Source organism: Xenopus tropicalis, chromosome 8 (assembly GCF_000004195.4).
Source record: "Xenopus tropicalis strain Nigerian chromosome 8, UCB_Xtro_10.0, whole genome shotgun sequence".
Classification (NCBI taxonomy): domain Eukaryota; kingdom Metazoa; phylum Chordata; class Amphibia; order Anura; family Pipidae; genus Xenopus; species Xenopus tropicalis.
In genome coordinates this window covers 2647909-2660938 of record NC_030684.2, presented here as the reverse complement: position 1 = coordinate 2660938, position 13030 = coordinate 2647909, and the positions used below count along the sequence as shown (strand labels likewise).

The 13030-nt window shown below is 48.4% G+C and overlaps 1 protein-coding gene and 3 non-coding genes across 7 annotated transcripts; all 4 read right to left on the bottom strand.

Moving 5' to 3' along the window:
• Positions 1-291: 291 nt before the first annotated feature.
• rpl12 (ribosomal protein L12) lies at positions 292-7571 on the bottom strand. Of its 4 annotated transcripts, none has more exons than XM_031890378.1 (7): positions 7397-7568; positions 4502-4575; positions 2893-2991; positions 2197-2278; positions 1158-1244; positions 673-785; positions 498-554 (listed from the first exon to the last, which is right to left on the bottom strand). In XM_031890378.1, the coding sequence occupies exons 1-7, from the start codon at positions 7431-7433 to the stop codon at positions 549-551; spliced, it is 498 nt and encodes a 165-aa protein (XP_031746238.1). In that variant the 5' UTR covers positions 7434-7568; the 3' UTR covers positions 498-548.
• Positions 1327-1453, bottom strand: LOC116407410. The gene has a single exon (XR_004220316.1). It is a non-coding gene; the product is annotated as a small nucleolar RNA SNORA65 (small nucleolar RNA).
• LOC116407408 lies at positions 2368-2494 on the bottom strand. Its single transcript, XR_004220314.1, has one exon. It is a non-coding gene; the product is annotated as a small nucleolar RNA SNORA65 (small nucleolar RNA).
• On the bottom strand, positions 4649-4773 carry LOC116407409. The gene has a single exon (XR_004220315.1). It is a non-coding gene; the product is annotated as a small nucleolar RNA SNORA65 (small nucleolar RNA).
• Positions 7572-13030: the final 5459 nt, after the last annotated feature.

Here is a 13030-nt window from a genome sequence, read left to right as displayed (position 1 = left end):
CCTTAGCAACCATGCAGTGGTGCAATTGAGAGATCAGAAAATGAATAGTAGAGGGACTAAAGAGAAAGTAATTGTGTTTTGGCTGCCGGGGTCTGTGACCCCCCTGTGAAAGCTGGATATGTAGACAAAGAAAGCAAATAAGCTATAATAAAGACCAACTGCAAAGTTGCTAGGAATAGTATTGTTCTCTAACATACTAACAATCCCTAACCTCCCTACAGATCATGGGGTGCCATTAACAGAAGGCTGCAGTTACACCATATCTAATTATATTCCTTTTAAAACCATTGCCTGGTTGCTAGGGTAATTTGGACCCTAACAACCAGATAAGTGCTGAAATTCCCAAAAAATGGAGAGATGCTAAACTGAAACCACAAAAACAGACCAACTGCAAGAGGTCTTCTTCCATTAAAGCCAATCAACCCCCCCCCCGGCACCAGAACTGCAAACCCAAAGCCAAATAAAGGGCCTAAACCAATGAAAAACCACAAGACAGCTGACTGTTAATCTCTCTTTATTGAGGAATCCCATTGGCTCCCAGGGCAGGTTTAGCTCTGTGGAGAGAAAGAACAGAAATGAAGGGGCTGCCATACAGGTCGCTACCCACAGGCACGACTGTAGCAACGCGGCTACTAAATCCACAAGCAGCCAATGAGAGAGGGGCTTACTTACCGCCGGGCACTCTACTGCGCCGCTGTTGATGTCGTCAATGATGTCATGGGGGTGTCTCCCATCCACGTTGCACCCTACGGACTGTGCGGTTCCCAGGATCTCCTTAATGGTTCCTAAAAAAAAACAATATGGTTAGAATGCCAGGCTGCCTTGGTAAGTGCCGGTTAGCCAGTTACCAGGACTAGTTAGCTGCCCTAACTGATCAGTAATGTGTATATTGGGTAACGCTAGCTATCCCAGGGGCCCCTACACACCCAACTCAGCCCCCCCCCCCATGTGTACTTAGTTGTGCTCAAAGGAACCCTCACCTTTGTTTATAGACCCGCCCCCATCAATGACATCACAAAAGGGGTGGAGCATTAATTTAGTGCTACTTGCCCTTTAAAAAAAACGTAAAATCTGTAACATTAATAAGGAGTATATCCCAAACTTGGGAGGTGGGGGAAGAAATACTAGGGCCCCCCCGGGGGCCATTCAGTACTTACCGGAAAGCTCCCTGGCCAGGGATCGGTGCCTCATCTGGCGGGCGATGCTGATCACTTCGTCCATGGAGATGTTGCCGTTGTGTTTAACTGGTAAATAAGAAGCCCAGGGTCATTATCGGGGGTAAATATCCCAACAACTATCAGTATCAGGGGGCGCAGGGAGTTGCCTGCTTGTTTCCAATCTTTCGGCACAGGTTCACCCACACCCAGAATGCACCTGTTTCCTAAGATGGCGGTTGTTATTAGCTCACCACTGGACTGTGGGCAGTCAGGAAATAAACTGCCACAGTGGCGGGTGGCTGCCATGTTTGTACAGAGTGGAACCCAATTGGTTCATGTATCTCTCTCAAACCGCTCCCTGGTTACTAGGGATGCACTAAAAAAAGGCCAAATCCTGAACCAAATCCTGGATTCGGTACATGCCTACTGGTTACTAAGGTAAATTACAACCTAGCAACCAGCAACAGCTAAACTTCTCAACTGGAGAGCTGGCTAACAAAGTAAAAAAAAAAATAAAGACCAAATGCAATTTTTTTAAAAAACAATTTCACAAGGGAGGGGTTGGGATGAGAGACTGGTATATGAATAGGGGAGGGGCTGAATAGAAAGATAAGGAATAAAAACGTAAACAATAAAACTGGAGCCTCACAGCAATAGGGTTTGGCTGCCGGGGTCAGTTATCCTGTTGCTAGGGCTCAAATTACCTTAGCAACCAGGGATTGGTTTGGATGAGAGGCTGGTATATGAATAGGGGAGGGGCTGAATAGAAAGATAAGGAATAAAAAGTAACAATAACAATAAAACTGGAGCCTCACAGAGCAATAGGGTTTGGCTGCCGGGGTCAGTTATCCTGTTGCTAGGGCTCAAATTACCTTAGCAACCAGGGAGTGGTATGAATAAGACACAAATATGAATAGGGGAGGGGCTGAATGCCATTTGCCACATTACATGCCCTGTAGTTACCCCTGGGAGTGCTGCAGCCCGTAGCGGGGCACATAATGACATGTGGGGCACATTAGGAGCCAATAAGAGAACTCACTGTTCTTCTGCTTCTTCCTGTCACGGGGAGGCTCCTTCAGGGCTTTAATGATCAGGGCGGAGGCAGATGGCACAACCTCAATCTGCAAAAGGAAAGGGTTAATCAGACCAGCTGCCAATTTACCCCATTCTGCCCCCCCCCCCCCCCCCCCCACCGGCCTGGTACAGAATGCTGTGTCCCCAATCTTTCGGCACAGGGGCTTTCATAGCAACGGAAGGACCCTGTTTCCTAAGATGGGGTTCCTCTCAGCTCACCACTGGAATACACCGAGCCACCGGCAGGCTGGTATAGTGGCGGGTGGCTTTACCCAGCATGCACCACCCACCCCCGGGGGAGCAGCCCCCAGCATGCACCGCCCACCCCTGGGGGAACAGCCCCCAGCATGCACCGCCCACCCCCGGGGAAACAGCACCCAGCATGCACCGCCCACCCCCCGGGGGAACAGCCCCCAGCATGCACCACCCACCCCTGGGGGAACAGCCCCCAGCATGCACCACCCACCCCCGGGGCAACAGCCCCCAGCATGCACCACCCACCCCCGGGGCAACAGCCCCCAGCATGCACCGCCCACCCCCAGGGGAGCAGCCCCCAGCATGCACCGCCCACCCCCCGGGGGAACAGCCCCCAGCAGGAATGACTGAACCCCCAAATCTTAGGCTTTCCACGTAACCCATAAAGGTTCCCCCTCAGCGTTACCTGGGCCTGTCTGTTCTGGATGGTCAGTTTGACTGTGATCCTCAGCCCCTTCCAGTCACCGGTAGCCTTGGCAATGTCATCCCCCACTTTTTTGGGAGACTGAGAAAAAAAAATTGCATTAATCAGCATAACCTATAACTGCATGTGCCTGATACTCCAATATGTACTGTCTGAGGGAAACACTATGGCACCCCCTACCCATATGTATAAATACAAATATACAGAGAGGGAATATTCTGGGCACACAATAAGCTGTACCCCCATACTGTACTGTCTGAGGGAAACACTATGGCACCCCCTACCCATATGTATAAATACAAATATACAGAGAGGGAATGTTCTGGGCACACAATAAGCTGTACCCCCATACTGTACTGTCTAAGGGAAACACTATGGCACCCCCTACCCATATGTATAAATACAAATATACAGAGAAGGAATGTTCTGGGCACACAATAAGCTGTACCCCCATACTGTACTGTCTAAGGGAAACACTATGGCACCTCCTACCCATATGTATAAATACAAATATACAGAGAGGGAATGTTCTGGGCACACAATAAGCTGTACCCCCATACTGTACTGTCTAAGGGAAACACTATGGCACCCCCTACCCATATGTATAAATACAAATATACAGAGAGGGAATGTTCTGGGCACACAATAAGCTGTACCCCCATACTGTACTGTCTAAGGGAAACACTATGGCACCCCCTACCCATATGTATAAATACAAATATACAGAGAGGGAATGTTCTGGGCACACAATAAGCTGTACCCCCATACTGTACTGTCTAAGGGAAACACTATGGCACCCCCTACCCATATGTATAAATACAAATATACAGAGAGGGAATGTTCTGGGCACACAATAAGCTGTACCCCCATACTGTACTGTCTAAGGGAAACACTATGGCACCCCCTACCCATATGTATAAATACAAATATACAGAGAGGGAATGTTCTGGGCACACAAGCTGTACCCCCATACTGTACTGTCTAAGGGAAACACTATGGCACCCCCTACCCATATGTATAAATACAAATATACAGAGAAGGAATGTTCTAGGCACACAATAAGCTGTACCCCCATACTGTACTGTCTAAGGGAAACACTATGGCACCCCCTACCCATATGTATAAATACAAATATACAGAGAAGGAATGTTCTAGGCACACAATAAGCTGTACCCCCATACTGTACTGTCTAAGGGAAACACTATGGCACCCCCTACCCATATGTATAAATACAAATATACAGAGAAGGAATGTTCTAGGCACACAATAAGCTGTACCCCCATACTGTACTGTCTAAGGGAAACACTATGGCACCCCCTACCCATATGTATAAATACAAATATACAGAGAAGGAATGTTCTGGGCACACAATAAGCTGTACCCCCATACTGTACTGTCTAAGGGAAACACTATGGCACCTCCTACCCATATGTATAAATACAAATATACAGAGATGGAATGTTCTGGGCACACAATAAGCTGTACCCCCATACTGTACTGTCTAAGGGAAACACTATGGCACCTCCTACCCATATGTATAAATACAAATATACAGAGAAGGAATGCTCTGGGCAGTAATTCAGTTACTTACCAAACCCAAAGGTCCGATTTTAGGGGCCAGAGCAGAAGTGGCTCCCACCTCCCCACCAGTACATCTCAGGAACACTAGAAGAGAAACAAAGCCGGCATTTAGTAGAGGAACCAATCACAAGCGAGGAGCCCGGGCGCTATAGGGGGAGTCTGTGCTCCATCTTTCGGCACAGGGATGATCACACACAGACGAGCCCTGTTTCCTAAGAGGAGAGTTGGTCTCAGCGCACCACTGGATTACACCGAGCCACGACAGGCGGGTATAGTGGCGGGTGGCTAAAGGGGAACATACAAAATGCTTTAAGGTTGCTAAGGACACTGACCCCGGTAACAAGACATTTATAAAAGCTACAGGCTTTGCTATTTGAGGTACTGGTGGCCCATTACTCCCAGCTACAATAGGGGGCAATCTGAGGTTCAGGTAAGTAGCCCACCCAAAAGGACTAGTAACCCATAACAAAAGGGTAATCAGCTATGGTTTAAAGGTGCCACATGTAACTATGGCTGCAATACGGAGTTTCTCAGCAGAGGCCAAAAGCACACTGAGCATGTGCAGCGCCACTGACTCGAGAGATGCCCCAAACCCAGTTTTACATTAAATATCCAGTGCTTATTACCCCAAGAGCCAGTACACTTTCCATGCCTATAGTATTACCCCCCCCCCCAGGCCCTACCTATAGTATTACCCCCCCCCAGGCCCTACCTATAGTATTACCCCCCCCCCCAGGCCCTACCTATAGTATTACCCCCCCCCCAGGCCCTACCTATAGTATTACCCCCTCCCCCCAGGCCCTAGCTATAGTATTACCCCCCCCCCAGGCCCTAGCTATAGTATTACCCCCCCAGGCCCTTACCATACCTATAGTATTACCCCCCAGGCCCTTACCATACCTATAGTATTACCCCCCCAGGCCCTTACCATACCTATAGTATTACCCCCCCAGGCCCTTACCATACCTATAGTATTACCCCCCAGGCCCTTACCATACATACAGTACATTACCCCCCAGCCCCTTACCTATAGTGTTACCCCCCCAGCCCCTTACCTATAGTGTTACCCCCCCAGCCCCTTACCTATAGTGTTACCCCCCCAGCCCCTTACCTATAGTGTTACCCCCCAGCCCTTACCTATAGTGTTACCCCCCCAGGCCCTTACCTATAGTATTACCCCCCAGCCCCTTACCATAAGTATTACCCCCCAGGCCCTTACCTATAGTATTACCCCCCCAGCCCCTTACCTATAGTATTACCCCCCAGGCCCTTACCATACCTATAGTATTACCCCCCCAGCCCCTTACCTATAGTATTACCCCCCCAGGCCCTTACCATACCTATAGTATTACCCCCCCAGGCCCTTACCATACCTATAGTATTACCCCCCCAGCCCCTTACCTATAGTATTACCCCCCCAGGCCCTTACCATACCTATAGTATTACCCCCCCAGCCCCTTACCTATAGTATTACCCCCCCAGGCCCTTACCTATAGTATTACCCCCCAGCCCTTACCTATAGTATTACCCCCCAGGCCCTTACCATACCTATAGTATTACCCCCCCAGCCCCTTACCATACCTATAGTATTACCCCCCCAGCCCCTTACCTATAGTATTACCCCCCCAGGCCCTTACCATACCTATAGTATTACCCCCCCAGGCCCTTACCATACCTATAGTATTACCCCCCCAGCCCCTTACCTATAGTATTACCCCCCCAGGCCCTTACCATACCTATAGTATTACCCCCCCAGCCCCTTACCTATAGTATTACCCCCCCAGGCCCTTACCTATAGTATTACCCCCCCAGGCCCTTACCTATAGTATTACCCCCCCAGGCCCTTACCTATAGTATTACCCCCCAGGCCCTTACCATACCTATAGTATTACCCCCCAGCCCCTTACCATACCTATAGTATTACCCCCCCAGCCCCTTACCATACCTATAGTATTACCCCCCCAGCCCCTTACCATACCTATAGTATTACCCCCCCAGCCCCTTACCATACCTATAGTATTACCCCCCCAGCCCCTTACCATACCTATAGTATTACCCCCCCAGCCCCTTACCTATAGTATTACCCCCCAGGCCCTTACCATACCTATAGTATTACCCCCCCAGCCCCTTACCTATAGTATTACCCCCCCCAGGCCCTTACCTATAGTATTACCCCCAGGCCCTTACCTATAGTATTACCCCCCCAGGCCCTTACCTATAGTATTACCCCCCCAGGCCCTTACCATACCTATAGTATTACCCCCCCAGCCCCTTACCATACCTATAGTATTACCCCCCCAGCCCCTTACCATACCTATAGTATTACCCCCCCAGCCCCTTACCATACCTATAGTATTACCCCCCCAGCCCCTTACCATACCTATAGTATTACCCCCCCAGCCCCTTACCATACCTATAGTATTACCCCCCCAGCCCCTTACCATACCTATAGTATTACCCCCCCAGCCCCTTACCATACCTATAGTATTACCCCCCCAGCCCCTTACCATACCTATAGTATTACCCCCCCAGCCCCTTACCATACATACAGTACATTACCCCCAGCCCCTTACCATACCTATAGTATTACCCCCCCAGCCCCTTACCATACCTATAGTATTACCCCCCCAGGCCCTTACCATACCTATAGTATTACCCCCCCAGCCCCTTACCATACCTATAGTATTACCCCCCCAGGCCCTATAAAGCCCCACAACCAGGGCACATTACCCGGAAACCCTGTACCCAACACAGGCCATACCCCCCCACTTACTGCCCCGGTAGAAGCGTTACCCCACGGGAAGGCAGCCGGAGGATCCCAAGTACCGTGGCTGCGGCCTGCTGGGGCGGCCGGGCTCAGGCGTGCGGGCTCGGCTGTGGGACAGGCCCAGAAATACACACGTACCGACTTTAATCTCGGTGGGGTCGAATTTGGGAGGCATGGCGGCAGAATACTAGGGGCAGTCCGCTTCACTCGGGCCGGTTTCGGTGTCGGATGAACCCAGATTCGGGACGACCGATAAGTAGTTGCACCTCTACCAGCGGTAAAGCAGGACGAGAAAGAGGGCGGAGCTGAGGGGAAGTCACATTATACAGGCTCCAAATCCCGCGATAACAGCGCCACAGACCTCAACCGGCCGCCATATTGTGTGTGGCATATTACCATAGTAGCGGGGGTTGCCAGGTTCCGCCAAATTGGGCTACTAATTTAAAGCCCTGGCGGGTTTCCAAAGTGGAAGCCCGCCAAGGTACAGTTTTGGGCTATTTTTTGGAGCCTTGGCGGGTTTGTAGTTTGGATACTAGCGTGCCTGTTCCACTGCATGCTGGGTAATGTAGTTTGTATCTAACAATTAGCCTACAGCTAGGGTTAATATGAAACTACAATACCCAGCATGCAATTGGACAATATAGACAGAGGCTCTGTTTTGTATTCCTTTTTTTCTCATTTAGGCTCAACCTGTCTGTTCCCCCCCCCCCTGCTCTATAGGGTATGTGATTGTACTGTTACTTTCTACTGGGATGTGGGGCAGTTCTACCCCCTGCTCTATAGGGTATGTGATTGTACTGTTACTTTCTACTGGGATGTGGGGCAGTTCTACCCCCTGCTCCCTGCTCTATAGGGTATGTGATTGTACTGTTACTTTCTACTGGGATGTGGGGCAGTTCTACCCCCTGCTCTATAGGGTATGTGATTGTACTGTTACTTTCTACTGGGATGTGGGGCAGTTCTACCCCCTGCTCTATAGGGTATGTGATTGTACTGTTACTTTTCTACTGGGATGTGGGGGCAGTTCTACCCCCTGCTCTATAGGGTATGTGATGTACTGTTTACTTTCTACTGGGATGTGGGGGCAGTTCTACTCCCCCTCCCCCTGCTCTATAGGGTATGTGATTGTACTGTTACTTTCTTACTGGGATGTGGGGCAGTTTCTACCCCCTGCTCCTGCTCTATAGGGTATGTGATTGTACTGTTACTTTCTACTGGATGTGGGGCAGTTCTACCCCCCTGCTCTATAGGGTATGTGATTGTACTGTTACTTTCTACTGGGATTGGGGCAGTTCTACCCCCTGCTCCTCTATAGGGTATGTGATTGTACTGTTACTTTCTACTGGGATGTGGGGCAGTTCTACCCCCTGCTCCCTGCTCTATAGGGTATGTGATTGTACTGTTACTTTCTACTGGGATGTGGGGCAGTTCTACCCCCTGCTCTATAGGGTATGTGACTGTACTGTTACTTTCTACTGGGATGTGGGGCAGTTCTACCCCCTGCTCTATAGGGTATGTGATTGTACTGTTACTTTCTACTGGGATGTGGGGCAGTTCTACCCCTCCCTGCTCTATAGGGTATGTGATTGTACTGTTACTTTCTACTGGGATGTGGGGCAGTTCTACCCCCTGCTCTATAGGGTATGTGATTGTACTGTTACTTTCTACTGGGATGTGGGGCAGTTCTACCCCCTGCTCCCTGCTCTATAGGGTATGTGATTGTACTGTTACTTTCTACTGGGATGTGGGGCAGTTCTACCCCCTGCTCTATAGGGTATGTGATTGTACTGTTACTTTCTACTGGGATGTGGGGCAGTTCTACCCCCTGCTCTATAGGGTATGTGATTGTACTGTTACTTTCTACTGGGATGTGGGGCAGTTCTACCCCCTGCTCTATAGGGTATGTGACTGTACTGTTACTTTCTACTGGGATGTGGGGCAGTTCTACCCCCTGCTCTATAGGGTATGTGATTGTACTGTTACTTTCTACTGGGATGTGGGGCAGTTCTACCCCCTGCTCTATAGGGTATGTGATTGTACTGTTACTTTCTACTGGGATGTTGGGCAGTTCTACCCCTGCTCCTATTTAGGGTATGTGATTGTACTGTTACTCTACTGGGATGTGGGGCAGTTCTACCCCCTGCTCTATAGGGTATGTGATTGTACTGGTTACTGGTTCTACTGGGATGTGGGGCAGTTCTACCCCCTGCTCTATAGGGAATGTGATTGTACTGTTACTTTCTACTGGGATGTGGGGCAGTTCTACTCCCTGCTCTATAGGGTATGTGATTGTACTGTTACTTTCTACTGGGATGTGGGGCAGTTCTACCCCCTGCTCTATAGGGTATGTGATTGTACTGTTACTTTCTACTGGATGTGGGGCAGTTCTACCCCCTGCTCTATAGGGTATGTGATTGTACTGTTATTTCTACTGGATGTGGGCGTTCTACCCCCTGCTCTATAGGGTATGTGATTGTACTGTTACTTTCTACTGGGATGTGGGGCAGTTCTACCCCCTGCTCCCTGCTCTATAGGGTATGTGATTGTACTGTTACTTTCTACTGGGATGTGGGGGCAGTTCTGCAGTTGACCCTTAAGCTATAACTCTCAGGATCTCTTGGGGCTTCTGGGAGTTGTAGTTCAACGCACACATATGTATATCATGTCTGGGGTTAATGCAACATTCTGAATCCATTTCTGCAGTGACTTCCCAGCTGGACTGGGCACAGAGGGAATTATCAGCCATCCCAGTAACTGGAGAGGGGGCACAGGGTATGGGTAGTGATTATATATATACAATAAAAGCGATCAGTAACCGATAGAAGAGGGGAAGAGAGCCCTGCTCAAAAGAGCTTACAATCTACAAATATACTTTTATTTTTTCAGAATTTTTTTTCGTCGTGTATATTGGGCTACTTTCGAAGTGGGTTTTGGCTAGTTTTGGGCTGGTTTTAGAACTGACTTTGGCTGGTTTGGAAAAATAAATCTGGCAACCCTGATAGCAGCCAATGCACAGTAGTAGTTGGTCTGTCCGTATAAATCACTGAAGAGCACTGATACAGGTTCAATTTAAACTACATTTATTCCCAACACCATTAGTACACTAGTGGCATTATACAATGTGCTTCTAATTCTTTATAACTGTGCTATTACTGTATATTGTACTATTATTCAACAGTGCATATAGTAATGGTAGTTTGGTATAGGGTGGAATGGATCCAGAATGACAGGACAGGGGTACTGTATCAACCAATGGCACGTATTCCTGCAGCCCCCCTATAATACTGGATTAGTTACTATCACAGGCTTTTGGGGGCTAATTATTTATAAAACGAAGGTCAGTCTAATTTACGTCTTCACTTGTAGGCCGGCATTCAGTCACACAAAAGCTGCAGGTTGGGGGACACAGAAAATTAGAACAATACTACTGCCGCCCATTGTAAGGTTGGCACCTTTTCTTGAAAAAATACTGGCTTTCCTATATTTTTATTTCTGTTAATAATATTTTTTTTTTTTAACAATGCTGCTTATTGAGAAAAATGCATTCAGTATACAGACATATGGATTGATGAGTCTTTTTTGTATTGTACAGATTTCTCGTAGTTATTTTAATACAAAACTATAAAAACAATAAACATGACATTCTGCAATAAACCATGTTCTCAGTGTAATTATTTCTGTTGCTCCTGTATTGAGGGGCATTGGGTTTCCTAGTGGAGTATAAGGGGGGGTAACATGCGATTGTTAAGGCTTATATATATGTGGCTGTAGGAGAGGGGGGGGGGTACATGGGAGTGGTAGGGTACTAGGTTCCTGTAGAGTCTCTACTCATCTTTTTCTGCGTCTAGCCAGTCTCCCCAGACTTTTTGGAATTTGTCAAGGCAATTCCTTCTCATGTACGTTAGTTTGTATAAGGGGGCTGCCTTGGTAATTATGTTCGTCCAGAGTGGAATTGTGGGGGCTGAGTCTGATTTCCAGTGAAGGGCTATAGCTTTCTTAGTGTACATTAATAGAATTGAGAGGAGGGTGTGCTGTGCCCTCCTGGGAGTTGTTTCTTCCACTTGAGTATTGTTATGGGGTTTAGGGGTACTATGAGCGATGTTCTATTTTGAATACTCTGGATTACTTGCCTCCAGAAGTCCTGAGTTGCCGGGCATGACCAGACCATATGGTAGTAATCTGGGCATTTCGGGCAAGTTTGTGAGATGTTTGGGTTCATTGCATGCAGCCTTTGTGGGGTGAGAAAAGTTCTATGCAGGTATTTTAGCTGGAGTAGCTTGTCTCTGTTACATACCATGCCCTCAAAGCAGGAGTCTAGAATATCTTCCCACATTTCAGCCTCTAATGTGGGTATGTCTTTTTGCCATTTGGTGAGGGCTTTGGTGGCTGGAGATGGTCCAGCTTGGATTAGCAAACTGTAGAATTGCGATAATGGTTTTCGAAGTTCAGGTGTGTGAGCATATTCTTCCAATCTCCTGGGGGTGGTATTTATTGTTTGTGATTGGAATTGAGAGCTGGCTGCATGCCTTAGCTGTAAATATCTGAACAGCATTTTATTGGGTAGTGAGTATCTCTCTTTAAGGTTTTGAAATTGCATAAGTTTCCCCTCTGTATAAATATCATTGATGTATTTGATACCATGCATGGCCCAGGCCTGTGGGTCCGGGACAGTGCTGAAGTGTTTGAGTTTTGGATTGTGCCAAATGGGGGAGAATTTAGAGCAGTGAGGGGGGGGGGTAAGGAAAGAGGTTAAGTGCCATTTTCCATACTCTCACCGTTGTGGTGTGGCTCTCTTTGTATATTTGGTCCCTCTGTATAACAGGTTTTTAAGCTCTTCAAGGGACCCAATTGAGTTGTGGAGGCATTTTGTGTGGAGGGGGAGGCCCATCTCCATGCTGCAACTAGTTGCGCTGCCAAGAAATACAAAAATAAATTTGGTGTGGCCAATCCCCCTTGCCTTACTGTTAGCTGGAGAGTGGCTAGGGCAATCCTTGGTTGCGTGTTGTTCCTCAGTAGTGTTATTTCTAGACTGCGTCTGTTAATAATATTTATATAAAGAACGTTTTTATCGTCTGGGCTGGTAAAATACGACTCTCATGACAAACTTACACCCATCTAAACCTATTATCTTCTTACTCTACCAATTCTATATTGCCCTACTGTCTCCAACTTGCCCTACTGTCTCCATCTTGCCCTACTGTCTCCAACTTGCCCTACTGTCTCCATCTTGCCCTACTGTCTCCATCTTGCCCTACTGTCTCCATCTTGCCCTACTGTCTCCATCTTGCCCTACTGTCTCCAACTTGCCCTACTGTCCCCATCTTGCCCTACTGTCTCCATCTTGTCCTACTGTCTCCATATTGCCCCACTGTCTCCATCTTGCCCCACTGTCTCCATCTTGCCCTACTGTCCCCATCTTGCCCCACTGTCTCCATCTTGCCCCACTGTCCCCATCTTGCCCCACTGTCCCCATCTTGCCCCACTGTCTCCATCTTGCCCCACTGTCTCCATCTTGCCCCCACTGTCTCCATCTTGCCCCACTGTCTCCATCTTGCCCCACTGTCTCCATCTTGCCCCACTGTCCCCATCTTGCCCCACTGTCCCCATCTTGTCCCACTGTCTCCATCTTGCCCCACTGTCTCCATCTTGCCCCACTGTCTCCATCTTGCCCCACTGTCTCCATCTTGCCCCACTGTCTCCATCTTGCCCCACTGTCTCCATCTTGTTCTACTGTCTCCATCTTGCCCTACTGTCTCCATCTTGTCCTACTGT

Coding starts and splice junctions, on each gene's coding strand:
- rpl12 (XM_031890376.1), bottom strand. CDS start 7,433: ATGCCTCCCAAATTCGACCCCACCGAGATTAAAGTCG. Junction 4,576..7,396: donor CCCCACCGAGATTAAAGTCG/GTACGTGTGTAT, acceptor TTTCTCTTCTAG/TGTTCCTGAGATGTACTGGT. Junction 2,279..2,892: donor TCCAGAACAGACAGGCCCAG/GTAACGCTGAGG, acceptor TTCCTTTTGCAG/ATTGAGGTTGTGCCATCTGC.